The sequence below is a fragment of the Phodopus roborovskii genome, unplaced genomic scaffold, assembly GCF_943737965.1.
Source record: "Phodopus roborovskii unplaced genomic scaffold, PHOROB, whole genome shotgun sequence".
Taxonomy (NCBI): domain Eukaryota; kingdom Metazoa; phylum Chordata; class Mammalia; order Rodentia; family Cricetidae; genus Phodopus; species Phodopus roborovskii.
Genome location: NW_026126480.1, coordinates 29,802,548 through 29,830,478, shown reverse-complemented (window position 1 = coordinate 29,830,478; position 27,931 = coordinate 29,802,548). Strand labels below are relative to the sequence as shown.

The 27,931-nt window shown below is 48.2% G+C and overlaps 1 protein-coding gene across 8 annotated transcripts; it reads right to left on the bottom strand.

Annotated features, from left to right (window-relative positions):
- Positions 1 to 453: 453 nt before the first annotated feature.
- Positions 454 to 27,931, bottom strand: Polr3e (RNA polymerase III subunit E). 8 transcript variants are annotated; one of them, XM_051192837.1, is made up of 21 exons: positions 27,773 to 27,931; positions 23,003 to 23,074; positions 21,592 to 21,642; positions 18,405 to 18,482; positions 17,642 to 17,757; positions 17,187 to 17,269; positions 14,785 to 14,892; positions 14,445 to 14,494; positions 13,336 to 13,455; positions 12,350 to 12,435; positions 11,999 to 12,043; positions 11,827 to 11,918; positions 10,878 to 10,998; positions 8,213 to 8,294; positions 6,938 to 6,997; positions 6,690 to 6,847; positions 6,184 to 6,245; positions 5,193 to 5,716; positions 3,416 to 3,493; positions 1,545 to 1,670; positions 454 to 801 (listed from the first exon to the last, which is right to left on the bottom strand). In XM_051192837.1, exons 2-21 carry the CDS (start codon positions 23,036 to 23,038, stop codon positions 745 to 747), a joined length of 2,133 nt encoding a protein of 710 aa, XP_051048794.1. In that variant the 5' UTR covers positions 23,039 to 23,074; positions 27,773 to 27,931; the 3' UTR covers positions 454 to 744. The 8 variants fall into 8 exon arrangements, with proteins under 8 accessions (XP_051048794.1, XP_051048798.1, XP_051048796.1 ...); XM_051192841.1 differs by having other exon boundaries at positions 14,445 to 14,491; XM_051192839.1 differs by lacking the exon at positions 27,773 to 27,931 and adding an exon at positions 24,694 to 24,713.

Below are 27,931 nucleotides of genomic sequence, written 5' to 3'. Positions count from 1 at the left end.
ACCATGATGCCAGTTTAGTGTTAACATTTATTTTAAAAATACACAAAATATATTTTTTTTACATAAATCATCAAAGAGTGATAACCTCGCTTACACACTGTTTCACACTTACCTGGTTCAGTTTGCACCTATGTGAACAAACATTAGGAGAAGATGGAGGAGTTTGATCTAATGTTTTGCTATGGTTGTGTAAACAGTTAAGACCACTATAGAAAGTAGGTTGTTGTAAAAGGTAAAGTGGCCTCAGAAACCCAACAGTAAAATAATTCAATTTGGTTCAGTAAAATTGGCAGAAGTCTTAGCAGAGATACTCTAAGACTAATTATTGGCTTCTAGGCATTTTAAATATTAAAAACCTTAAGGTTCTCTCCATCATGTAAACATAATTTTAACTTTGTTGGCATTCATTTAAAAAAGGAAAATATTAAACCATGATTTTCATAATCCTGCCCATGTCAGTGTACACTCTCTTTATTATGAGAATGAAACCAAATAAGCAAAAATACATCAGGGATTTCAAATTGTACTGCAAAGAAGGCCCGGTTGGTCTCTGCTGGGAGCGATCTCACTTACGCTGACCCTGCCACTGGCCGAGTATGAGCCTCTCTGTCCTCTGGGCCAGGCAGTGCTGCAGGCCATGAGGTGGGCAGATCCTCTTGCTCTGTCCTGAAGCAAGTTGAGACTACTGGCTCTGCCATCCTTCCCTGGGCTTGGATTCGTTGAGTTAGTGGTTTGCTACTATTGTCAAGACTGTACTGTTCCCTTAAGGTACCACATGCCACCATAGCTTACACAACAGTCCTAGAAATTAAAAAAACAAGTTAAGGGCAGATTTTAGCAAGAATGAGAGCTATTACTCTCACAATTTGGTTTAAATGAATGGATAAAATACATCAAATACAAATAGTATATCAAAAACTGCTTAAGTATGCTGCTGTGGTAGCTGCTTGGTCCCTAAAGGGTTTTGAGCCACCATTCCTCAGGGATATTTTAGGAGGTATTATAAAATAGATTTGCTATATATATAAACAGACAAACATAAATACTTTTTAAGTTGACCCAAGTAAAAGGGACTTAATAAGACATATGACTAAGATAATAGGGAAAGTGTCAGTAGTTTTCTGTGTTCATTTCTACAAATGTACCACAGTTGCATTCCAAGTATTTTCACAGTAAACAAATAGTACTCCTTTTTAAATCAAAAAGTTGTACCACTTATACAAGTGGTACAAGATTCATGAGAGACAGGATTCTAGCTTAAGCCTGTCTTTTACTGGATGAAGATGGTACACACCACTATCACCCCAACCCAAACTCAACTGAGTGAAAAGGTTCACTCACTTGCCAATATACCAATACTAGTCATTACCAGACTGGGGGCCATCAGACTGATGACAGCTGGGGAAGGAGCTGCCCTGATTGACTATGAAAGGAGCAGGAATAAAGGTACCAGTTCTTTCCACACATGAGCATCCTTAAAAAGACAGGTCACAGCCAAAACCACCTCGATGCTCTGGGTGGGGTCATGTGCACAATGAACATACCTTTAGCACTTTATCCACCTCCTGTTTGCTTAGCTCTTCTCCACATTCCTGAGTCAGCCGAGACTGTATCATGTTTCGGCGTACTCGGTAATTTTTGGAAAATATTTCAAGCAAAACCTGTCGATGCTTCAATAGGAAAAAAAAGTGTTAGTATGATAAATGATAAATAGTATTCAAATGTGAATTGTCCAAAATGATGGCCCTAACTCCACCTTTCAGTGTCTGATAAGCAAGTCTGCACATTTATCACTGCTCCAGATTGCAGTCTACACATACAGAAATTAAACAGGCAAAAAAAAAAAACAAAAACCGAAACAACAATAAAACAGTTTAAACTGGGTAGGGGGAAAGGTGTCCTAATTGGTTCATCTTGACGAACACTAAATCCCGGAAACTGGAACTACTATATTCCTAAAGAGAAATTAAATAGTATTGAGGATAAATGAGATCCTCCCCAAAGTATAAAATTTTAAATGAAAAAACACTGCCAAAGTATGGTCAAGTGTAGTGGCTCACTTGACCTGAAGGAGGATCAATATGAGTTCAAGGCCAGCCTGGGCTACAGTGAAAACCTCTTGTCTCAAAAAAATGGGAAAAGACAACATCTAGTATATTTAATATCCCAAATTTCAATAAGGACAAGATAAGGCAAAAAAAAATTTAATCAGCCTACAGGATTCTCTAAGAACCCAACTTTCTATCATAAAGAATTCAGAATGTATAGATGTTCCACTAATACACAGAATAAATAGTATAAAACTTTCCAGTTTGCAGTGAAGAGAAGAACATGGCTGAAAGACCTCACAAGAAGAGTGAAGGAATGTACTCCAATATGAGCACACTGGGTCCTATGCCTTAGGACTAAAAGATCTATAGCTGTAGCCATTGCCTCTGAGGAGGACAATTAAGTCTGGCAGAGTGGAGTCAGCTTCTCCACAAAGATGTCTTGAATTTTATTTTGATTTTAAATTGAACTTACTACATTTTTCTCCTTAGTTGTCAAAAAAGCTAAGTAGGGAAGCCTAAAGCTACCTTTCCTGGCCAAGAGTACAGGGTTACTTCAGACTCCTGGCGGAAGCCCCACACCCATTCTTGCTCCCAGCCTTCCTGTCCCCTCTGCAGGTAAAAGGGAGACTTTATTTAGCAGGGTCTACTCCTTGTCTCAGCCTAACAGACACTTCTACTTTAAAAAAACAAAAACAGGCTGAAGAGATGCCTCAGTGGTTAAAAGCACTGGCTGTTTTTCCAGAGAACCTGGGTTCAATTCCCAGCACCAACATGGCAGCTTATAACTGTCTATAATTCCAGTTCCAGGGGATCTGATACTTCACACCAATGCACATACCGTTAAACGAGTTATTTTTAAAAACAACAAAAAGCAACTTTGGAGTCCAGGCATGTTCATGATTTAAATGTATCCCAGAACTGCATGACACAAACACAAGAGACCTGTTACCCTCTCATAGCTGGACAAAACCCAAAGTTCAGGGCTGAGACAGCTAATAAGAAAGCCTTTTGATTCCTGCTGTCAGAGGCCACTGAGAACTGACTCTATACCTGGTTTGCAGGCCTGCCTAAAATATCTATACCCATAGAAGCTCTACAGAAACTGCATATAGTGAGGCCACTATACTCTGGAAACCTTTTTACAAAGGTGATTCTGTTTTGATACATACAGTAGGACCCCCCCCCCCCCCCCCAAGTTCAGGTTCAAATCACTAGTACAACCTACCTGTCTTGGCAGGTGTGGAATGGCTGGAGAACTTGTGGTGTCCAAGTGTACTCCACTGCCCGGTTCTTAAAGGCCTTAACCTTCCAGGACTCCCACCCTTGAGAAAAATGACAAAACCCAACAAAAGAAGGCACCTTACCTGGTCACTCATGTCTCCAGACTCCCAGAGGGCAAATACCTTCTGCTCATCCGGAGAAGCAGCAGTCTGTGGGGGAAACTGGCCCAAACATGAGTTGGTCATTTTTCTGTCTCATAAAACCACTGCCCTGCCTACTTCACCCCACCTAGCCTGCAGCCCAGTCCTAAAAGTCTAAGCGGAGTTCCTCCCACTCAGTGGTGCTGGGGAGAGGACTCCGAGATGCCTGTAAACAACAGGAGTCTGGGATGGCATTAGTGGAATGCTGCCCTGAGTGTCCACCTGGGCTTATGTTCTTTCCAAAGCCTCCCTTCCCTATCTTTCCTTAGGGCTTCTGTGCAGCTGTTTCCCACAAGGACAGCATAAGAAGTGTGGCTCAAGCCAGACCTTGCCAAACTCCCAAGCCTTTCATGCCACTAGCTTCAGAGGTCAACCAGGAGAGGATGCCACAGCCCTGGTACCCGGAAAGGAGGTCAGGGAAGGAAGAGGCCAACATTGTGAGCTCCGGCCTGTCCCCTACCTGACATGGGACTTGATGTGATCTCACCTGATCATAGGAAACCAAGCAGCACTGAGGTGTCTCCCTGCCCACTTGCCAAAAGGAAAAGCAAGTTGAGAGCCATTCACTCACTGTCTACAGCCACTCAGCTCACAGTAGCAAACCATGTTTAACTTGAGTCTGTAAGTTTACTCGCTCTCCCTAAGCCTCATCTCCTTGTATGAAAAAACAGAGGGCAGAATGATTCAGGCCTTTTTGTCTTGAACATGCTATGAATGTGCTGCCTGAGTCAAAGTGCTTCAGATAGGGTTCTGGGTGCCCTCTAGTGCTGCCAGCACTTCCCAGAGGGAGGAGCACAGCCAGAGCAGCTCCTTAATGGGGGGGGGGGGAGGAGGAGACAGGGCAGGGTAGGGCACTGCATCCACACCGCATCCCTCACCCTCGGTCCATGTAGAATGCCCAGGCAATCTCACCTCTGCCCGTGCACAGAAAAGTGGGCCTACAGGCCTCAGAGAGGAGGCTCTGCTGGCATAGAGAAGGGCCTTGCAAGTGAGCATCCTCCTAGGCCACAGGTGCTTATGAGCTCGGTGCTGCATATGGCATACTCCCTACTTAAGAGCCAGCACAGCTGCCCCACCCACCAATTTCCCTCATTTGCTTCCCAGGCTGGACAGAGCCTAGGAGAGAGCCATAACAGCCTCTCTCAGGCCATAGCCAGGCACTCCTTTCCAAAAAAGGCAATGTCTCGTGCTGCCACTGTGGAGCCTACTCCATGGGTACAAGTGGGTCATTCCACCACCAGCATGCTTAGTGAAGAGGCAGAGTGTATGTGGTCAGCTGGCCTGAAAGCCAGGGACATACATCACCAAGCCCCAAGCTATGGAGGACGTGCTCAGCTTATCTCTTGAAAGCACAACAGAGCCTCCATACCAAAGTTCAAATTCCACCTGTACCACTCATATCCTAGTGATGAAATATCAACCAGGCAGAGGACTTGTATTTACTGAGGCCTTGGCATATTAGTTAGGGCCCTTAGTTATCTTTCTTTCCTGTGGTAGAAAAACCAACACACCCACTTCAAACGAGGATAGGGAGCCTCGAGGGCTCACATAGCCATCTGATGAGCATATCATACACCCTATACACATGCAGCAGGCTGGGACTGTTGCCCAGGCACACAGGTTCTTGATTCTGGGAGGGTACATGCACACTGACCAGCTGCCCTCCTGAAGGGCTCTGAGTGACTATCTACCTGTCCTGGCAGGCATAGGCTTTACTTACAGGCACCAGTATCTGCTTGCAGCCAGCGGCCAGCACCGTATCCTGTAGCATGCGGTCAGAGATGCCGCTGAAGAGTGTGTGGCCCGGAGGCAGGCCTGCCAGGTGCAGGTTAAAGAGGCGCTTGAGTTCGCTCAGCGTGAGCACAAACTGTCTCTGAAAGGTGGCTTCCACAAAAGCCTTCAGTTCCTGGGCCACCGGGTTGCTGGCACAGCCTGGTATTGGGTGCCCATTTAGGCTGTCCCCACCCACTGCCCGCCCAGCAGGCAGCCCGTTGGCCAACTTGGTGCTGAGGCAGCTACTGGGTGCAGTGTCCATGGGCTCCTCCTCCTCAGCCTCCAGCTCTTCCCCATCTGCTTCCTCCTCACTCAGAGGTTCTTCCTTGATCTGCACACCGGGCAGGACTGTAGCTGCCCGCATCTGTTCCTTCCGTCGCTGTAGCTCACGCTCCAGGAAGGCATGGTTCTGCTGGGCCTTGGTTTTGGCTGTTTGGACCCGCTGTTCCCCCGAGACTACCCCAGCAGGCCCTGTGTGGAGAGGCAGCATGGTTCAGAAGGGCACAGGTCCCCGGCAAACAAAAGCATGGAAACAGAGGCCAAGCAGGGGACACAAAGACAGCTCCTGAAGCAAGGAATCAAGTGCTGTCTTCCACCCTTCCTTGCTGAAGTGGAACTTGGCTACCTAATACTGAGGGAAGGTATCAAACCGGGCACACCAGAATTAAAGCCCTGCTGAGTACCTGCCAGCGGCTCCTGGCACACCACATGCTGAGCCAACAGGTCTCAGAATCCACGCTGCCCTGAAGGACACAGCCTCTTTTGGGGTGGGGGGGCTGCTGAGGCTGTCCTGCTGGACAAGCATTAGGCTAACAGTGGGGGGAGGGGTGGAGGTACAAGGGAGGACAGCACAGCCCTCCTCTGGGCCTGACCCCTTGAAAAGGACCCTTTGGGGTCAGGGACCAAGCTGGGGGCCTACCCAGCCTGAAGCCACACACCTGATTGTCCATCCGTCTTCTTTGGCATGGTTTCTTTTACGAGGTTATAGACTTTTTCTAATCTGAAAAAAAAGAACAAACCCTTTAAACTCTAACCTCTATATTGTACTGCCTGTCTTGCCATAGCAACAAACCCCCAAGCCCAGGACAGTGGGCCACCAAAACACCATGCACACAGGCCTTCTCCTCTCCAAGTCCTCCAGTTACACACATGCCCCTAGCCAGAGCGAGGAAAGCAAACATCCTGTCTTTCTTGCTAGGCTATGTGTCTTTCTCCTCTCTAGCCCCTTAACACAGCAACTCTGACAAGCAGGGGGTGTGGCTGCCATCAGCCCTGTACTGGGAGGACTTGTGGTCATTTAATGAAATCCATCTTTGTGGAAAGCAGTGTAGAAGTACACACAATCCTGCCCCAAGTGTCCCTCACTTGCCCCAACTGTGCTGTTCCCAGGAGGCAGGTCCAGGGCCGCCTACTACACCATTCATGCTACCGCATCTGCCCTTACTTGGCCTGGATGCCTGACCACAGCATGTGCTGGCGCTGGACCACATCTGGATGCTTCTTGATAAACTCCAGGTCATAAGGCAGTAAGAACTCCCATCCTTTGTTGATCCTCACTACAGCCATGTGCTCCAGAAAGTCCTTCACATCCTCAGCGCAGAGCTGAAGGGAGGAGGAGTGTAAGACATCACCAGCCCCAAGCTTCCCCGTGTAGCAAGCCCTGGGGCTAGGGTCATGACGAACACCACTTACTTTGGTCACTGCTGCCACCTCCTTCCTCACCACCCACCGGCTCTGTGTGAACTTCCACATCTGAGGAGAAAAGCATTGTGTCTAGGAGCCTGAAACAGGTCTGGGCAAAGGTGCAGGAGGCCCAGAGTTTGGGCAGAAGGCCAAATAGGGTTCCTGTCCTGCTCTTCTTAGTATGTACCTTGGGGAGCCTCTTTACCAAGGCCACTTTCACCCTTCAAGATGACTGGCCCACCCCATTCCATCCAAAATGAAGTGTTCAATGGATAGGGCCTTGCTCACCTGGCTCACTAATGCATCCCCAGGGCTCCTAAGAGTGTCATGAGGACTCAACAAGGTGCTGCCCTGTGCACGGCAACATTCTACTATGGTAGCTGCTGACACTTGGCATGGCTTCCCAGAAGCTCAGGCTTCCTCCAACTGTCTGCCTCATCAGTGGCCCTGTCCCTGAACTCAGGAGAGCCAAGAAGAAAGGATCACTGCTTGTCATCTATAGTGACACATCTTACACAGAACTAGTAGGCTCCCACACAATGGTATGTGCCCACCAAAGGCAAAGAGCACCTGTGCATGAGTGAATGAGGCCACAGGGGAGTAGCATTCTGATGCCCTAGATCAAACATACTGCTGAGGCCCCTCAACACTAATTTCTCCCAAAAGCCAAGAATATCTAATCAGAAGAGTCAACACAGATGTCCTCCAACAATCTAAGGGCATGAGCACAAGGGTCACTGTGGACAGATCTAAGCAGCCACATTCAGCAATTCGCAATGTAAATGCCAAGATTCAGTGGGCAGTGCGGGCTCCAGAGGCATGAGCTTGAGACCTTGGAAGGGACTTAAGCTTTGAATATAAACAGGGCAGAGAGGAAGTAGGGATGAGTTACTCTAGACATGTAATAAGAAGTGCCAATCTATGGTAAAAGGGAACTACTGGGCCCATCCAAACTAGGTGCTGGGCAGGTCTATGGATCCAATGCCACCAGACTGTCAATCATTCATGGCAACTGAAAACCTAATTTATCACAAAATCCTGATTTAAGTCTTCAACCAATTCAAGCTTTGTAATAACCCACTCAACCACATGAGCACCACCCACGGGATAAGCAGAACCCTCTGGAATGAGGGTTATTACCCCAGAACGCCCGGAGGAGAATGGATCACCAGTGGAGCCCCACATGGTGGCCTGCTCATAATGACCTTCCTCACCAGAGCTCACCACCTGCTCTAGATTCCATCCCTCCACTCCCAGCCCTGTGGCCAGAGCCTAGATACTTACAACAAAGTCGCGGCCCCTGCAGAGCACCTCAGCTGGCATACCACTGTGAGGGCTGGAAGAATCCTTGGGATACAGGATGTCACTGACAAATCAAGCAGATAGCTGGTCAGTCGCTGTCTATAGTCCTATCACCAGCACATCCAACTTTGGAAGCCCAGTGCTCACAGTCCGAGCCAGTTCAGGTCACATCCTTTTGCAGGCAAGCAATAGGCTTGAGTCTGCAGCCCTCCTCCCAGGCCCAGGAAGACATGCGGGAAAGAGCAACCCTTCCTAACTCAGCATACCACATGCTGGTCCAACTCCAAGGAGGAGTTAGGGGCTCACAGACACATAAGCTTGGGACCTCAGAGCTCAGGATTAGACAAGGCCCAAAACCCACTGCTTAAATGTTTGTGGCTTTAAGAGAAACTAGTGCTGAAGCAAGCTGCAAGGCCTCCCCTGCCTGCCTAAAGTGATATGAGTTAACTGTCCAAAGATACCTGACTGCCCTGGAGCACAAGAAAATAGACTGTACCCAGGGCCCCAAGGCACACAAGGCAGTCCCTACAACATAACTCCCACCATCCCTCCAGCCACAGCCCCAGGCCAGCTTTTATGACTCTCCTGTTAGAGCCCTCCCCTCATACCTGCCAGTCCTGAGCAACTCATGGGCATAGACCTGGCAAAGTGTTCTTGACTGCCACATAGAGAAAGAACCTACTGTGAACTGAAAACTGAACCTAGTCAGTCAGGCACATGTTGTAGACAGACACAGACACTGGATGGTGTGGCACACAACACAGAACACACAAATAAGCCATGTTTGAATCAAAGTGAGTTTTTAAAAACAAAATCTCAGACACAAAGATAGACCTAGCAGGAAGGCTCATAAGCCCCACACAGTAGCCTCAACAACTGAGAACAGGCTTTATAGAAGCCCAAGCTGAAAAGACAGGCCGTACTAGGACACCCAAGGACACAACAGGACAGGCAGAAGCCAGGCTGATTCAGAGCTCACATTCTAAACCACCTCTCGGCCTCTTGTGGTCAGTGTCTTCAGATATGTATATGTGATTTGACAGCCCATCCTGGCTTCTACTTGTTCACAGTCTAAATACAAGTAATACTCACCCTCACATTTAACAAGGAATGTGCCATGATAAAGCTCTTCCATATAGAAAACTGGGTAATCCAACAGTAAGGTCTATTTACCAGTGAAGGGTGCCACCATGTGGCAGTAAGAGGAATAAGTTTTACCATCAAGTTGGCAATCAAGTGATGATGAGGTTAACACAAAGAAAATGTTTTGAATTTTAGAGCTACTCATATTTTATATTGTTTACTTCCCACTACACTGTTCAAAGGGTGAGTCTTTGTTAATGTATTTACTATAACAGCATTTCATTCTAATTAAAGTAGCCTCTACCAGGACTGGCTTGTCATGTTCCGTACATGGCACTGAGAGCTAGGACCTTAAGGGATAAGACTATCTCTATTCCCTCAGAACTGATGGTCTGATGGAAGAATCAGAGGAGAAAAGAAGCTACTGAAAACACTGAGCCACAAAGTCATTCCTGTGAATCCCAGGAAGTAATGTACAAAGAAAACCACACTTAGACACTTCTTAATGGAACAGTGGAAAGCCCAAGCAAAGAAAAATGCTTCAAAGCAACCAGAGGAAAACCAAGATTAGCATCAAAGAGCAAGAATTAGGCTGGCAGGTGACTTTTCAATAACAACTACTGTCAGACACAGTGAAGTCAGGCTGGGAAGATGGCTCATAGGATAAAGTATGTGCTACAAAAGCATGTGGACCAGAATTTAGATCCTTACATCACACATGTAAAGCTAGGCAGGGAGTCAGAAAGATGGCTCAGCAGTTAAGAATATGCACTGTTCCAGCAGAGGACCTGAGTTTGTTTCCCAGCACCCACATCCAGCTGCTATACAACCACTACTCCAGAGGGATCTGACTCCTCTGGCCTCCAAAGGCCTCTTAGCTCACCTACAACTACCCACACACATACACATAATTACCTTATAATCCTAGCACTTGGGAGACAGACAAGAGAGCCCCATGGCAAGATGGCTAACAAAACTAACAAGGATGGCGAAAGTCCAGGTTTGGCAAGAGGTCTGAATGAAGAAGGTGGAGAGCAATCAAAAAAAGACACTTGACATCAACATTGGGCCTATACCACACATGGACACATATATGTATGTATACCGCATACACAGAGAATCATACCAATGTATGAGGGGAGGATAATCACCAACTTAAAAACAGAGGAAAGCTTTACTTGCCAATCTGCACTAAACACTAAAGCATTCTTTAGGCAGACCAAGTTATCCCAGATGTACATAGGAGTGAAAATATGATACAAAAGTAAACCTAAGAATACTGGATAAAGTCTAGTGGGCCTGAAAATATAGACCGAATTAAAATATACACATGGGAGGTAAATAAATAAAATATTCTAAGATTTTGAGCTGTCTCAGAAGAGAGTAAAACATAATATATAGCTGTGCTATCAGATGCATACCCAAACTGTAGGGAACCAATTAGAGTCAAGAGACTACATTAGAATGAAAAATAGTATAAGAGTAGAAACAGTCCTGGAAAATATAAAATGCAACTAGGCAGAACAATATCAATAACGTAATTTACAGACTCCAAGCAGCTTACCTTTTCACCACCCAGTTCCCTTGAACTAACATCGCCACCTTCTGGATTCCACGTAGAACAGCCACAGAGTCCACAGAGGGGCCAAGGAGGCTCATGAGATTGGCGAAAGGCATGACTTTCACTGAGGTGGACAGACAAAGGACACAAGTCACTGGTCAAGTGCAGAGGCCTAGCCCTTCTGTCTTCTCCACCAGGGTTTGTAGAGCATCAAGCTCCCAGCTTCCTTAACTCCTGAGAGTGAGCAGTGATAACAGTGCCAGCAGTAATCACAGCTGATGGCAGAGTATGTCAGGTTTGTGTCTCTCACAGAACAAGGGTACAGAGAAGATTCTGTCATTACTAGGCCCAAAAAGAGTTGAAAACTCCCTCACATTCAGCTGGTTGGAAAAGGCAGAGCCAGGATTTGAACCCAGGTCACCTGTGATGCCTGCCTCAGGGAGCCCAGGGTGAAGCTTGGGGAAGGTACAGAATCCTCTACAGAAGCCCAGGAATGGCATAGTGTGGCAGAGAGCACCACCCTTATCTAGGCCTAAGGCTTTATTTACATTAGCTTCTCAGAGAAGCCCAGAGCTTGGGACTCAGCCCCCAAAGGGTCTGTGACTCTGCCTAAGAGAAAAAGGAGCTAGTCCTGATTGTGTAGAGCCCAGTATGTCACCAAGAGCAGGACAGTCCTACATACACATCCCGTATGAAACTGCTCAGCCCCATCAGTGTCCAGGAACCCCCCACTAGTTGGGCTGACCAAAGCTCAGGCCAAGCTGCTCAGGCTTCTGTGGCAGGCAGCTGGCAAGAGCTCAAAAGCCCACCTGAAGGGCCAGTCCCACCTGGGTGACTCAACACAGTGGTACATTATCTGATCTGCCCAGACAAGAATGAAGCTGCCAAGCTGGGATACTCTAGGGATCAGGGGCTGCTGGCTTTGGCCCTGGGGGCAGAGAGCAGCACTCACCATTCTTCATCAGGACCTTAATCTGATCAGCCAGAGGCAATGTGCGCAGCTGGGCCATGGACAGGACATTGCTGGGAGCCACTGGCTTATCTCTGTTAGAAGGAAAAGTGAGTAGTTAGAGGAGGCCAGAGGGAGGTAGTAGGAGATACTGTGGGGGACAGCCCTTACTCACTTCTCTTCCTCCGGGCTGGGTGGCATGAGCATCATGAGGTATTCGCTGTAAGAGGTGGGGGTGGAGGGCTGTCAGAGGCTCTATGTACTCTGCCCCACCCTTGCATGTGAGCACAGACCTCAATCAGGTTGAAACTTGGGGAGGTATAAGCAGAGGCCCATCCTCTCCATCCCCAATAGTCCCCAGCTCCTAGACAACAGCCCCATAGAACATGAGGGTCACCTATCTCAGGCCACCCTCCTGCGAACTCTCCTGGGGCAGTGTCCCTCCTTCACTCTGGCCACACAGATAATGGGCCATAGTCCCAACAGAACTTTCCCAGGAGCCTCTAACCAGCACCACCAGTCCCACCTGGGTGATTTGACAAGCTCTGTGTTCTCCACCCCACTGGATCCCTGGCACAGCAGGTACTGGCGCTCATGCTCTGAGCGACTATCCTGTTGGAAAAAGGCAGAACAGATCATGACCCCACTCAAGCCACAGGCACACATGCAGAGTCTTGAGCACAGCACACCTAAAGCCTCTGCAATGTGGTCTCAACCATCTACTCCCTGGCTTTAGGATCCCAGCCCTAGTGCTCCATCTGTAGTGCAGAAGCACCAGCAAAGACTAGAAGTGAGCTAGCATTCACCAAGTACCTGCCATGTGCCAGGCTCTATACCAATGCTCATTCACACAGTAACTAACTCTATAGGACTCTTACTATTCTTGTTTCACAGACAAGAAAACTGAGACTCAGAAAGGGAAGGCAGTTTTCCCAGGGCCACACAGGAAGAAGCTGTAGTGTATCTAAGTCTGACCATGAATCTAAGGCTCTCCCCATACTAATTTCTTCCTGAAGGTTTCTGTTGGTCCTTTCCGCAAAGATCAGGGAGCTCTAGTTCAGGCACCTAGGAACTAATGTCCAATTGCTTCCTTTACTCAGTGTAGTATCAAGTTCTAAGTTGCAAAGTCCTGAAAACCAAATATATTAAAACTTGTCCTGAGTAGGTAGGCAATAAATAACCTGAGAATATGTGACAGACAGCAGATTCTTCAGTGTGACCCCAGATGAAGTGTCTAGTCTGCAATCAGCATTCATACTGTGTAAAAACTAACCAAACACCAGCACCACTGCATGCACAGCTAGGGGGCTAAAAGCCCTAAATTGTAACAGGTGGATCTCTGCTCCCACTCTGACACCTGCTAAATGGGATATGGACAAGCTGCCAGCTGCTCACAAGACCTTCACACTCTCTATGCTATAGTCAAGCAGCCCATACACACTGTAAAGCTGAAGGTGAGACAAGCAGCTGCCGGGCATCAGGGTTCTTCCTCCAGGTCCTGGCCAGGCTCACCTTTATGCCATAGTAGTGCAGGTGAACCCAAGGTTCCTCTGCATGCTTCTTCTGAAGGAACTCATAGGACTGCACCCGGCGCTGGCGGGCCTGCTCTGATTCTGGTCGTGAGAACCGCACCTGTGGAGAGGGGAAAGGTCACACCCATAGCTCTTGCCAGACTATATATAGACAGACACACACACACAGACACACACACTTGCATTCCACCTCTCTCTCCAGTTTTAAACACACACACACAGACACACACACACTTGCATTCCACCTCTCTCTCCACTTTTAAACACACACACACACACACAGACACAGACACACACACAGACACACACACACACTTGCATTCCACCTCTCTCTCCACTCTTGAAATTCAGTCTGTGAGCTGCCTGTGAGCAAGCTGAGTAGTGTTTTCTTGCTTCTGCCCGTCCTGGCTAAGGCTTTCCAGCTGGGCCACAGGGTACAAAGCAGAACTTTTCAGATGAGGATGCTTACCCAAGAGATTTTAAAGGCTACCCAGCAAGCTGCTGAGAACAGGACAAGGCTTAAGGTCTTTGCCACATCAATTCAGGAGAGGACAGCCCATCAAATGTGCAAACTCTATAGCCATTTCCATGCCAGCAGCGACATTAGTGAGCAGCATTTTTCTTTCAATGCTCATTATAAACTACTATACATAAACCATGAATGCATAAATAGGAGGAACCTCATAATCATGAGTGGAAAGCTAATCTTCTAAATCTTTCAAATTATAGATTAGCATGTTAACCACTCTTCTGTACCCATCAAAAAGGCAGAATCATAAAGGTAATTAACATGGAACTTTGTGCCCTTGTGTGGCTTCACAGGGCTCCTGAGCTGCACCTCCCTGTTCCCAGGTAACACCTGCCACACCTCAGGATCCCAGCTATTACACAGAATAGGCTATGCCGTTTACAACAGGAATCAGGATGGGCAGGGGTTAGGTTAGTCCCTCCAGGCAGCAGATGAGGGGGCTCAACAAAATTCTGTGCCTGTTATTCTTAAGGACGGGGAAGTCCGTTCTGCTCAAACCCTGAAGCTCTTGCTGTCTTTTGCCATCCATGCTGCTCCCTCCTACCAGGGCCAAAGCTCACCGTGATCTGCTTAACGTCCTCTTCTGCCTCATCCTGAGAAGAATCCCCTGCTGCAAAGCAAGCTGTCAGTACAGCCTCTGCTGGGACTGCTCATCCCACCCCAACACCACCCTCCCCAAGGAAGGGCAAGGTAGGGGCTGTGGGTTTTGGGCAGTGGTCTTTACTGGGGCAGCTTAAACCTTAGGCAATGCCTGGCAATCTATGGGGACATTTTGTGGTTGTGGAGTTGGAGACATTTAGTAAGTAGGTCTGGGGTGGCAGTAATCATCCCACAATCTGACCATTTTCTTAGGCCCAAATTGGCCTACTCAGACCACAGACTGTCGGCTGGCTGTCTCACCCTCATTGGCTGCCTCCCTCTCACGGTGCTTGGCATCTGCCTTATCCAGGTAGGAGAAGCTGGGCCGAAGCTGTAGGATGCCATGTAAAGGTGTCAGGTGGAGTTCACCTGGCAAAAGAAGAAGGGCTTGAACCTGGCCTGCGAGCCATAGCTTACTCAAAGGAATCACCAAGTCCCGGAAGGCCTAAACCCACAACCAAACCACCGATCCTACTGCTGTCCTAATTTAGCCTCTTCATCAATACCAGGCCAGGAGCTATTTCCAACTCTTATCTGATCCTGCCAGGCATAGCAAGCACACCCTGGAGCAGGAGCCTAACTGCGCTCTGACACTTCCTTGAGACTAACCTCCCTATGCTCCCCCAGTGATCATGCCCGTCCCAAGTCCGGTCTCCTTTCCTCACCCTTACTGCTCCCTCTATCCATCCCTTTCCCTCTGCCACACTGCTGCTGACAGAAGCCCTACTGGGGTCCATTAGAGGACAGTCTGGTCTCTAGCTATGATCTGCCTCGGCTGTAAGAATTATAGCTTCCAGGACTGGAGATATAGCTAAGTAGTTAAGAGCACTTGTTGCTCTTGAAGAGGACCCAAGTCTGATTCCCAGCACCCACATGGCAGCAGACAACTCTCTGTAATTCCAATTCCAGGGGATCCAATGTTCTCTTCTGACCTCCTCAGGCACCAGGCATGCACACGATGCACATATACACATGCAGACAAAACATTCACACATACAAATAATAAAAAAATTTTAAAAAGAAATGTAACTTCAAAGAGATACAGCCTTGAGGACAGGACATAGTAGCTATGGGCCATAACTTGTTTTTTTGGTTTTTCAAAACAGGGTTTCTCTGGGTAGTCCTTGATGTCCTAGAACTTATTCCCTAAAGGTGTGTACCACCACCACCACCAAGCTAAGGAAATGCTTTTTTTTTTGTTTTGTTTTTTTTAGACTGTTTCTCTGTGTAACAGCCCTAACTGCTAGCTGTCCTGAACTCACTCTGTAGACCAGATTGGCTTCAAACTCACAGAGATATGCTCACCTCTACCTCCTGAGTGCTGGAATTAAAGGGGCATGCCACTTGGGACACAACTATTGAATCTATTTCCTCTCTACTCAGATCAATGTCACTTGCTGTTCTGCAAACTCCAAATGCTAAATGAAGTGAGCATCTCACAGATGTGCTGATGGGCCGACACACCCCAGACACCATTTGAAGCACACCATCTTGACATAGGTTAATATAGTCTCAGAATTGTGACAAGGATGCCATTCTCAACTTTAGCACATTTTCATCACCTCAAAACAAACCTGTCACTCCCCACATCATCCTCCCCCTGGTCCTGGGGACCAACAGTCAGCTATATGCCTCTAGATGTTTATTCTGCAGTTCATAAAAAATGGGATCATGTGGTATGATGGTTAGTTTTGTCAATCTAATACAGTCTTGAAAAAGGGTCTCAGTCTGGAATAAAGTTAGTCAGTGGGCATGTCTGTGAGGTTTTGTCTTGACTATGAGGAAGACCCATCTGTTGCTGGTGGGACCACTCCAATGACCTCCCAACAATGGGTGGCCTGTAACTTGGGACTATGAGCCAAATAAACCTTTCTCCTAAGTTACTAAAACATATAAGCATGCAGTCTTTTTATTTATTTTTTTGAGGCAAGGTCTCTCTACATACCCCTGATTATCCTGAAACTTACTAACTTACTATGTAGACTAAGCTAGCCTGGTCACCTTCTCAGAGATCCACCTTCATCTGCTTCCCAAGTGCTGGGATTAAAGGTGTGCAGAGATTAAGTATGCACCATGCCTGGCCATTTGCACTCTTTTGAGCCTGGTTTCTTCCATGATTTTATAAGGTTCACCCTTGCACAAGCATACATCCATCAGGGATCACTCCTTCACAAGGCTGTTGCATGGATATGTCACATTTTATTTATGCAAGCATCACTTAATGGGCTTTGGGCTGTTTTCCTTCCATTCTTTAGCTCTCATGAATAAAGGCCCTTTGGACATCTATGTCCAAGGTTTTATGTGTATATACTCTCATTTGTCCCCAGTAAACGCTGCCCATGAATAGGACTGCTGGGTTCTAAGTACCCTGTACTTAAAAGAACAAAATTCTGCCACCAGTACCCAATACTATGCTATGTTGTATGTTTCCCAGGAGCAAACTGACTTGAAGGTCCAACTCTAACAAGTTGAGAGTGCCCAGCAAAGTCCCCTTCATGTGCTTTGATTCCAATTTGTTATTTCCACGCTGCCTTGATTCTGCCTGGTTTGGTGTTCAGTTGAGGCCAAGACCATACATAAGGCTGGGGAGACCTAGGCTGGGTGAGGTCCCCAAGGCCCAGCCCACCTTGCAATCTCCCCAAGGTATAGTCAGACCCAGGTACCTTGCCTGTAGAGTGCAGCTGCATAACGGGTGGTGTTGCTGGTGGTCTGTGAGGAGCAGAAGGTCTGCTTGTCCATCAGCTTCCTAGGAGCACAAGGAGAACTAAAATGAAGGACTAGGAAGCTCCACAGAAGCTAGCCAATCCCATTCCATCCCAACTTCCTCCAAGGTACACTAGCTAGGGCTAAGAGATGAGAAAACTCATAGCTTTGTCTGTGCACCAGGAGATGAATGATGGACTGGGGCTCCAGAGGCAAGTTTCCCTTGCAGCCCAGAAGCACCTGATGGGACAAGCCAACTTGGGAGGGAAGGTCTCTAATACTCTATGGTTAAAGGTAGAGACCTGACATGTTGGGGATCCCAGAGGAAGAGCAGAAAGGGCCCTGTGCTTCTGAGGCCTCTGCAGATTCCTCTTTAACCTTTACCTGCAGTGGAACCCTAGGGGCAAGGACTCACGAGGAATATGTGCTAGTCTCATCAGCACAGGCACCATCCACGTTCAATGCAATCTGCTCCCCTTTGCTGCGGCAGTAGTTGGGATTCAGGGTGTCAATGGCCATCTCAAGCTCTACCTGGAGGTATAAAGTACCACCTGACTGGGAAGGTGCCATGGCACAGCTCCCAAGGAACACTCCAGCCAGGTCCCTACCCAGAAGCAAGACTGACCAGTGTCCCTCTCACTGGGCCCCTGGGTTTAAGTACACACCAAGGTCACCAGTGAAATTTCCAACAGAAAGGTCACGGAGAACAGGCACAGCCATGTTTGTCCCCTACTCTTCCATACCCCAAAATAAGAATAAGAAATTTTAAAACTAAGATGTCATCTCCAACTGCAGCCTCCTGGAACAGCAAGCATCTTCCTGTGACTACAGAGATGGAAACAGACGGGGAATTTGTCTCGGCTTCTCCTTGTCCCTCATCCTATCCTACATGGGTATAGGATCTTCTTCTATCCATTTGCTTTAAGCTCACCCCTGCCCACACTCGGCACCCAGGCTTCTCCCACTCTACCTTTCAACCAACCCGGAGCCCAGTTCTGCCAGGGCTGCCTCTCCTTTCTGGAAATGCTTTCCTTCCTTGGCTTTCAAGACCTGCATGCTGCTGTCACCTAATCCTTCCACTGCTCCTTCTCTTCCGGTCCCCAAAGTGTCTGTCTTCTTGCCTCCCTCAACCCCCATTTACCCTTGCACCCTACTTCCATCTTGGAGGATAGCCCTACCTTCTGCTGCTTGGGCTTGATCTTGGCTGAGAGATGTGGGATGTCATCATAGGTCATCGAAGCTGGACGCACAGGGTACTAGAGACAGAAAGGCATCCATCAGTCCACCCTGCTCAACACAACCTCGAGCAGGCATCAAGGGCCAGTGAAAGACTGATCAGTAGCTATTCCCATTCATAATACTCCCATCCCACCAGGGACCAGAGTACCCAGGCCCCAATCTGCAGCTTCCACCTGCAGTCTGATTCACTCTGGGCCCTCTTGAACCTCCTGCTGTTAGACCACTTTAGGGCATCTTTGTCTTTCAAGGGGCATGGCAGAGTCCCTTAGCACCCTGAAAATCTAAAGCAGGGTTATAGGAATTCTATAGTAGAGGGGGCCCAAGGACACAATGACACTTTGAAGGCCACTGGGGTGGGAAATGAGACAAGAGGAGGCCAAGGGGAAACAGGGCTGGCCTAATAATGCTAGAGGCTGATCTGGACATTGGATACAGGGATTTTTGACTCGACTCCTTTTCCTTAGCATCTGTATTTTTCACACACATCCTCTGGAGAGAGGTCAAGGAGCTGGGTCACTCCTGTGTATGTTACACACACAGCACCCTTCCACAGGAGTCTCCACAGAAATACTTTCCCTTTCTCCTCTCCCGTGAAAACCACTGATTATTGAACTCCAAATTGGTCCCCCAAATCCTAAGCTCAAGCCATCAATGCCTAGTACCCAACAGCCTCTGCAGTGTACTTGAGGAGGTACAGCAGCTTGGGCTGAAGCTTAACTTTTGAGACCACTTCAGGTCAGCCACATTTAGCCTAGGAGGTTAAGTAGTCACTTCCTAAAAACCACTCAGTAGTAATACCAGTGCTATTCCTGCTTCCAGCTGAAGCTGGATAAGCTTTGGTGGGAGGAATAGCCTGGAGCACAAGGGCCCTAGATAGAGCCCTTGGAAGAGCCAGCACATGGTGAGATCTGCCTTCCCTCAAGAGCTCACAAAGCCATTGATGTGCCTGTACTGAGACCCAGAGCTCTAAACTCGCCCTACTCCAGTCTGAGAGGGCTGCTAGTAAGCCACAGGTCTGGGCTACTAGCCACAGTACTGGCTCTGCCACTTACTCCTGTACTCTCCCTCCCAAAGCTGCCAAGAGTGTGAACAAAGCAGACAGAGCAGGCACCAGCCCAGCCCAGCACACAATGGACACACAAGGAGGACACTGTCATGGAGACTCTGCAATCAGTCAAGGATGCAGGTAGCCCTGGGGGACAGACAGCCTCTTCTCTGCAAAGGTGTGGAGTAGTACTGCTGCCCCTGTCCCTTGCCCCAGTCCTGGAGAGCTCAGGAGCCTCCAACTCATTCTCTTATGTGCAACACAGAATTAAATTGGGAATGTAAAATAATACAAAACAGTCCAACAAGTCCTCAAAAAGTTAAATGCAGTATGATCCAGCCATTCCATTCCTAGATACATATCCAAGAGGTGAAACACAGGTTCATACAAAAACACAAACACAGATGTCTAACAAGCCTTATTCAATAAAGTAGCCAAAATGTACACAACCCAAATGCCCATCAAGAGATGAATGGATGAACAAAACGTACTGCAGCCACACTGCATACTTTTGTATGTTTGGCTGTATATGTATGTGGAGGCCAGGACAACCTCAGGTTTGTTTTTGTTTTTGAAACACTTTGTTTTTGAAACAGGGTCTCTCACTAGCCTGGAGCTCTTAGTGGTTTGAAAGAAAATAGCCCCCAAAGGGAGTGGCAGTGGCACTATTAGGAGGTGTAGTATGGTGGGGGTGGGCTTTTGAGGTCTCTTTTGCTCAAGCTTCCCTCAGTATGACTTTCAGTCAACTTCCTGCTGCCTGCAAGACATGGCACTCATCTGCACACCATGTGCCACACCATGACAATAATGGACAGAACCTCTGAACTGTAATCAAGCCACCCTTAATTAAACATTTCTTTATAAGAGTTGCTGTGGTCACCAGGTGATGGTGGCACACGCCTTTAATCCCAGCACTTGGGAGGCAGAGGCAAGTGGATCTCTGTGAGTTCAAGGCCAGCCTGGTCTACAGAGCAGTTACACAGAGTTACCCTGTCTTGAAAAACCAAAAAAGAAAGAGAGAGAGAGTTGTACAGCAATAAAAACTCAACTAAGAAACTCACTAAGTAGGTTAGGCTGGCTGGCCAGTGAGTCCCAGGTTATCTGTCTCTGTACTCCCCATTACTGGAATTACAATGTCCATACACAAGCACACGCCATCACACCCAGCTTTTAAGGTGGGTTCTAGGGAAACAACTCAGATCTTCATACTTGCATAGCAACCACTTACTGAGCCTCACAGAGATATTCTTGCACCATAAAAATGAAAGACTGATCCAGGCTACAACACATGCTGTTTCATCTATATGAGAGATCCCAAACAGGCAAATCAATCAATAGAAACAAAGGTAACAGTTGCCTAGGGCTCAAAATGAGAATGGAGTCAGTGCTGAGGACTGACTAAACATATGAGATTTACTTCAACGGGACAAAAATGTACTAACAATAGCTCGTGGTGCTGGCTGCACAGCCCCCAAGTAGGCTAAAGTCTTAAACATGGTTCACTTAAGTGTGGAAAGTATGGTATATGAACTATATTCCAGTAAAGCTGATATAAAAGTAGAGTAACTACCATCACAACACTATTATGAGATTGCGTTAACTTAGGTAAACAGTACTGGAACACAGCAGGTACTCAACTCATGCTAGCCAGGGCAGGCAAAGGCTAACAACTTGGGGCACACAGGAGACAGGCCCAAGGTTTGCCCATGGCCACAAGGATGCTCTGGAGGCGTCCCTGAGCTCAATCCAGCAGCAGTGGTCCCTGTCAGCACTAACACTCTCCTAGGCAATGGCCCAAGCATTTCCATGTAGGCCATTCAACCTTACAAAATCTCTATGAGGCAGGTAGTGTGGCTGTCAGAACAATGAGGCACAGAGACGAAGGACTTGCTCAGGGACTGGAAGCTGAGTCCTGATGGAGTTGGAACTGGCTGGTCTGGTCCAGCACCCCAGCTGCTCACTCTGCAGCCCATGTTGTCCTGCTTGCCCATTTTAGTAGGTTAACTCTGCCATGCCTCCTGCCCAGCTCCACCACTCCCTCAACATTGGCTTTCCCCTTTACCTGCAAGTCCCATCATTACCTGAAACAGATACAGCTTCTCTGCCAGACTTTTGGCCAAGTATACGTCGATCTGGGAACAAGGGGAGAAGACTTAGCCAGGACACAAGACACTTAAACCAGGCCCCAGCACTCAGATAGGATCAGTGGCTCAGAGAGGCAGCTTAGGGAAGGGGAAAAAGCTCAGCTCATACTAAGAATAGAGGCAAACAAGCCTCCAAGCCAGGTCCATCTAAAACTCCCTCTCAACAGCTACCAGGGAACAATGGCAAGAGCCTGCTTGGCCCCTACCCATGTCACTCTAACCTGGGAAGAACACACATGCCTGGGTACCAAGACTGGGATGCCTCCCAAAGAAAATGCTTTCTGGGAGATGTGGGGGTCCCCCTCTACCTACTGTGTTTGTTCTCTCTGCTTCCTCCCACCTAACCACTCTGGCACCTTGTGTGTCACCCTGTTTTAAGAAGATCTGCAAGGCCCTGTGTGACCTACCCGTCTCCTATTCCTTCCTGATGCTGACTACCTACATTCCTGACTCCTAGGTTATGTACACAAACTGTGTTCACTCCTGCCATGGGCCTTTGTACACAGCTTTCCTGTACTTGGAATGCCCTTCACATATGCCTCTGACAACAAACTCATCCTTAGGGACTGAGCAGAAGCTGGTCATGGCTACTTGGCTGTAGAGGGGACTCGCTCTGTGCTGTCTCCAGTTGCCTCTGTGGTATACCAAGTCATAGCTTAAGTGCATTTAAGTATCTCAAATCTAAAAACTAGTACCCCACAAAGGAGGAACCACTCTGCCTGTGGTCTCCTGGCCCATACCCTTCATACTCAGGGTGGGTTCCAGCTACACCTAAGGAGGCCAGGGGCAAAAACAGTTATGTTTTGCCATTTGCTTTCCAAAAGTCTAGGGCCTGAGCTGTAAGGATCCTGTCTTTCTGTGAGGAGTCTGGAAACCTGCCTGCCCATAGTTTATATTGAGGGTCCCTGTCTGTCTCCTCCATAGGCCAGAGGCTGCCTAGAGACAAGGACACAGCCTGGTTGCTATTATGCCATTGGTCCTGGTACACAGTGAATAGGCTAAAGAACTGCTGAATGACACAATCTATTAAGCCCACATGTGGGAACCACCAATCTCCTTTCAGTCACTTGCATCTGCTGGGGGTTAAGCCTTGCAGCTGGCTTTGCAGAGAGTGGGACAGAAAGAGAACACATTGGGTGAGGTCTCAAAATCAGGGGCTGCTGGGTCATGGTCCCGAAGAAGTCAGTCACTCAGGTATCTGGGGGACAACAGAGGCAAGAGCAAAGTCTAGGGTCCTTAGAACATCAACAGGCCCTACTGGCCTATGGACATGCAGAAGGGTCTTGGGTCTTGGTCTCGTAGAAAGACCCATAGTCTGTGGTCCAAAAGAGTTGATAATAGCAGTTACCTCCTGTATGACTGGGTCATCTTCTTCATTGGCCATACTAGGGAGAGCCTGCCACACAGTCCTCAACTTGATCTGCAAAGACAGCAAGAGACCTGGGCAATCAGCAAGCCATTCAATCAACCTTTCTGATGCACCTATTCCTTCCTCCACAGGTGCAGGGAAGGGGAGCCCACGACGGAGACATAACCTCCTTTCTGTGTCTGTGGTAGAGGCAGCCATGAGAAGGGAGGCAAAGGCCAGCCAGCAAAGGGTGTAAACAGGTAGACCCAAGCCAATACATGTCAACTGTACCTTTGGAGAAAAATTAACAAGTAAGTAGTTTTACAGGCTTCTTGTCCACTCAAAAAGAACTCCTAACCAGGCCAGGAAGCCGGTAGTCCACAGCCAGAGTTGAAACACTGGAATCCTGAGGGTCGGGTGGTGATACGAAAGCCAGCTGTCACATGACTCACAGACTTTCCAGGGGTCTCTTCAGACAGCTGACTGTCACACTCTCATCCTAACTCCAATGAGCTGATTTTCTGAGCTTTGGTGTCAAAATGACACTGTTTGAATATTTTTTCCCTCAAGTTTATGAAGCATTAAGTCTCTAAGTGGTGTGACTGTCCCCACTTTACCAAAAAGAGACTGAATTCAGAGACAGGCTACAGGGGCTTACCCAAAGTCACATCACATCCAGACAACAATGAACTTCAAATCCAGGCCTTGAGATTTGGATGACAGTTATAAACAGGGAAGTTCAGTGGAGGGTAAGCCCTCCAGTTGAGGGGCTCGTGGGTGTGCTTATGCGATGGAAGGAACAGAAGCCTGACAACACAGAGAAGGGAGAGTTTGGGCCAAGGAGAGGGAGAGGGATGCCTGCAGGCTTCCAGGTCTTCTGTACCCAAGGGCAGAGCTGCTCCTGCTAAGAGAGCTGAGCACTCACAGACCCCTGCTGTTTCACCCCTTTGCTCCTGGGTAAGAGCACCCCAACTTTATCCATCTCACATAGGAACGATTTAAGACTTAACACAGATACTAAGTGTGCCAGGGAATGACTGTGATCCTAGCACTTGGGAGGCGGAGAATGGAGGATTTTTACTTCAAGGTCAACCTCAGCTACATAGGGAGTTGGTAGCAAGTGTGGATACCCAGTCTCAAAAAAAAAAAAAAAAAAAAAAAAAAACAAAAACAAAAAAAAAAAAAAAAAAAAAAAAAACCATGGTGGTGGTGCCTTTAATCCCAGCATTTAGGAGTCAAAGGCGGGAGGACTTCTGTGAGTTCAAGGCCAGCCTGGTCTACAAAGCAAGTTCCAGGCCACCTAGGGCCATACAGTGAGACTCCCCCACCAAAAAAAAAGTTTAAACCAACAAGTGCCACCAAAGGCCCCATGCAAACTCACTTGTTGCAGACACAACCCACACTTGAACTGCCTGAGCACCAACACCTACCCCATCTTTGGCATCTCCCTTCTCTCTTCATCGCAGCTAATCCTGTTAGGTCTGCCTTCAAAAAAGGCCAAAAACATGACCTCCTGGGCCACACCTCAATCTAGCCAGCTCAGACTCCTGGCTGGTTTCCTGGGTCCTTCCTGCCTCACAATCACTGTTCAAACCTCACATGGCATCACTATGAGAGATACCTCCCAGTGTACCCCATCTTCTTCAGAGAGTCTTCACCCCTCCAGTGAACCTCGACAGACCCCACTTTACCTTAGGCGCTACTCCCCACCATCTGTCTGACCTTTCTGTCTCTCCCCAACCATCTGGGAGTCAAACTAACTGATCTACCTAACTTCAGGTTCCTTCTTGTGCTCCTTTCAGGGCTTTGCTCAAAGGTCATCTCATTTCTAAAGTGGACTCTGTCCCTACTCTTCACAGCTGAAGGAACACATCTCCCCCAACTCCTTTCCTTTCTCTGGCCTCCAGAGCACATTCTCACCATGGGACAGTTACACTGTATCTGTCCTTCCTGCCATTAAGTAGTAAGCTATGCAAATAGTCTACTTTATGCTTTGCTGTACTCCTGTTCCCTAGAACTGGGCACCTGAAAATGTGGACTGCAAGGATTCTGGGAGCTCCAGAAAGATTCCAAGCAAAGGAAGAACTGGGATGGGAGGAAGAGATGGGCTGGTAGGGAATGGGCCACCACAACAGATCTGAACCATCTAAGCACACATCTAAGCATCTGCCCTGACTGCCAAGTGTCACAGCTATGTGTCAAACAAGTACCTGCCCTTCAGGCAGCTGTACTTGGTGGCCAACTGAGACAGGGCATCAGGGGGAATGAAGGAAACATAGCACATGCCAAAAAAAAAAAAAAAAAGGGGGCTGTGGCCTAAGAGAGTGTGCAGTCTTGTTATTCTTTCATGGTTGAGATTCTGCCCAGCCTTGGATTCAGGCAGAATCTGGTGCCCTCTCTGCTGGATGACAGAGGCTCCTCCCTCTGGGCACCACACCTGATTGGGTTACCTGGAAAGGTCATCACCTCCTGTTAGCCTCCTAGCCAACAGGAGCCAATTCAGTGACTTTCAAAGGTTCAGCCTATGACTGACAATCTTTTCCCATCAATGATGCAGAAGACACATGGAATGCCACAGCTGAAGCAGTGCTTCATGTAACATGATTGTTACACGACACACACTGACGTTTTCCATCCTTGCCTATGCAAGATAAAAATGCTAGTGGCAAGACCCCCCAAGCCAAGTTTACATCACAAACTCATAAATCTGTTGTTTGAGACAGCTCTGTAGACCAGGCTGGCCTCGAACTCACAAAGATCCTCCTGCCTCTGTCTCCCGAGTGCTAGCATTAAAGGCGTGTGAAACCACCTCCCAGCTCACTAATAAGTCTTAACCCGAAATCTTCAAAGTCAACAATCCAACAAGCCTCCTGAGTTAGCTGTGGTGGCCCAGGCCCGTAAAACCAACACTAGGGAGGCTGGGGGGGGGGGGGTAGGGAGATAAATTTAAGGCAACCCTAGGTTATTACATAGCAAGGCCTCATCTGGAAGAAAAAAAAAAATAGAAGACACAAAACAAATGAAAAAGGCAGAGGGGGGGGAAAAAGGTTCCTCAGGGCCATTCTTTCCTATCTCCAATTCTGCAGAGACTGTCAGTATATGTGAAAACTACTCACATTGCTGTCTTCTTGAAACCCTTCCACTGCCCCATAAAACAAAATCCAAACTCCCTTCCATGGGCCTCAAAGCCCTTACACCATCTTGCCTGGTTCTATATAACCATCTCCTCAGGGTCTAGCAATCTATCGCTGCGCATCCAACAGGCCAAGCCCCAAGCACCCTGAGGACCTCTACACAAGAATCCCAGGTCATTTCCAGGATGCTCAGTTTCCTTAAATGTAAGCACTGCCACTCCCTCCAGGACTAGGCAGGTTTCCTGAAAACCCAACTTGAATATCTGCTTCCAACCCTTTCCACCATTAACACTATTCCTTATTTCCTGAGTGGTCCTAACCTGGAACTTCAAAACTTCTGCTCAGGTGTTGGCTGTCCTCGGCACTAGACTTTAAACTCCATGACGGCTTCTGTATGCTTCAGATTCCTCAACCATAAAGTGGACATAATAATTATACTTCATCGTTGTTAAGGAGCCATTACTTTTAAAATTAAAAAAATTCACAGCCCTTCTAAACCCTAATGCTATCTGGTACCAATATAGTACCAAAAATAATCAATCTTATTAGCTGTGAAAATCAAAATTTATAGTGCCCAACTATAAATGATTTGCCCAAGGGCACAGCCTCAAGGAACCGTACAATCAAGAAATTCATCTAGCTGTGGTCAAAGAGCCTTGATTTTATTCTTAACCACTATGTTGCACACTTCTTCGGTAAAAGGCAGTATGGTGTAGTGGGCAAGAGGTTGGACTCCCGTGCGAAACCTTACAGGTTCAAGTCCCCCCTCTGGGTAGTACCAATTAAACGCAGGCATTGCATAACCTCAAAGTCCTTTCCTATTTTCATCCCTAAACGGACAATAAAAAAAAAAAAAAGAAAGAAAAACGGCACCAACTTCAAAGAGAAAAATGGAACATACATGAGTGACTGTTGCTACGTGGCAACATGTTTTCTTCCAATATAAGATGTATGAAGACAGCCACAAATGAAAATCAGGAGTGTCACCCACCTTACCCTCTTTAAACCTTCTAACAGGAATCACGTTATCCCCATTTCACAGATAAGGGTAAGATCTTACCTTCTGGCTCCGAAACCCAGCAACTAAGGCAACTACAATTCCAGGACGACCTGTATATGCACCGACACCCCGGAGGCCGAAGGGTCCCGGGGTCTGAGTAGCAGTCGCCAACTCTGCTTAAGCACACATCAATGAATGAGGCGCCCGGGCCTGGCATGACCAGGAAGAGTTGACCCGGTTCGGCTAGGACAGAGACCCCAGCGCGTGCAGGCGGCCCATGTCGCCGGGTCTCCGGCGCCCTTCCCACACCTCCGAGAGCCGCCACGCCACCGGGCACCAGTGCCCTCGCAGGTGCGGCTCCGGAGCCAGGCCCGGGCGGGGCAGCGCGGCGAGGCCTGACTCAGCGCGGGCCCCACGGACGTCTCCCCGACGTCCAGCCGTGCGGAGCGACCCGGGCCCGGGGGAGCCGGGACAGCGGGGCGGCTACCCATGCGCCCCGCCCGGGTCCCGAGAGGCCGCGACCCCTCGGCACGCAGCGGCGCGGGCCTCTCCGGCCTACTCGGCAGAGCGGCCCAGACCTCCGTGCGGGTGCGACGACTGCGGCCGGTACCCCGGGGCTGCCGATTCGGCACTCACCTCTCCGCCAGGGCCGCGCGCGAGCGGCGGCAACGGCCCAGGGACCGGCGGGCTGCAGAGACGGTGGCGGCCGGGTCTTCTATTAGGCAGCGGCCATGTTGCTGCTGGAGAAACTCCGGCGGACACGTGGGGGGAGCGGGGCCGGCCCTCACGCTTCCT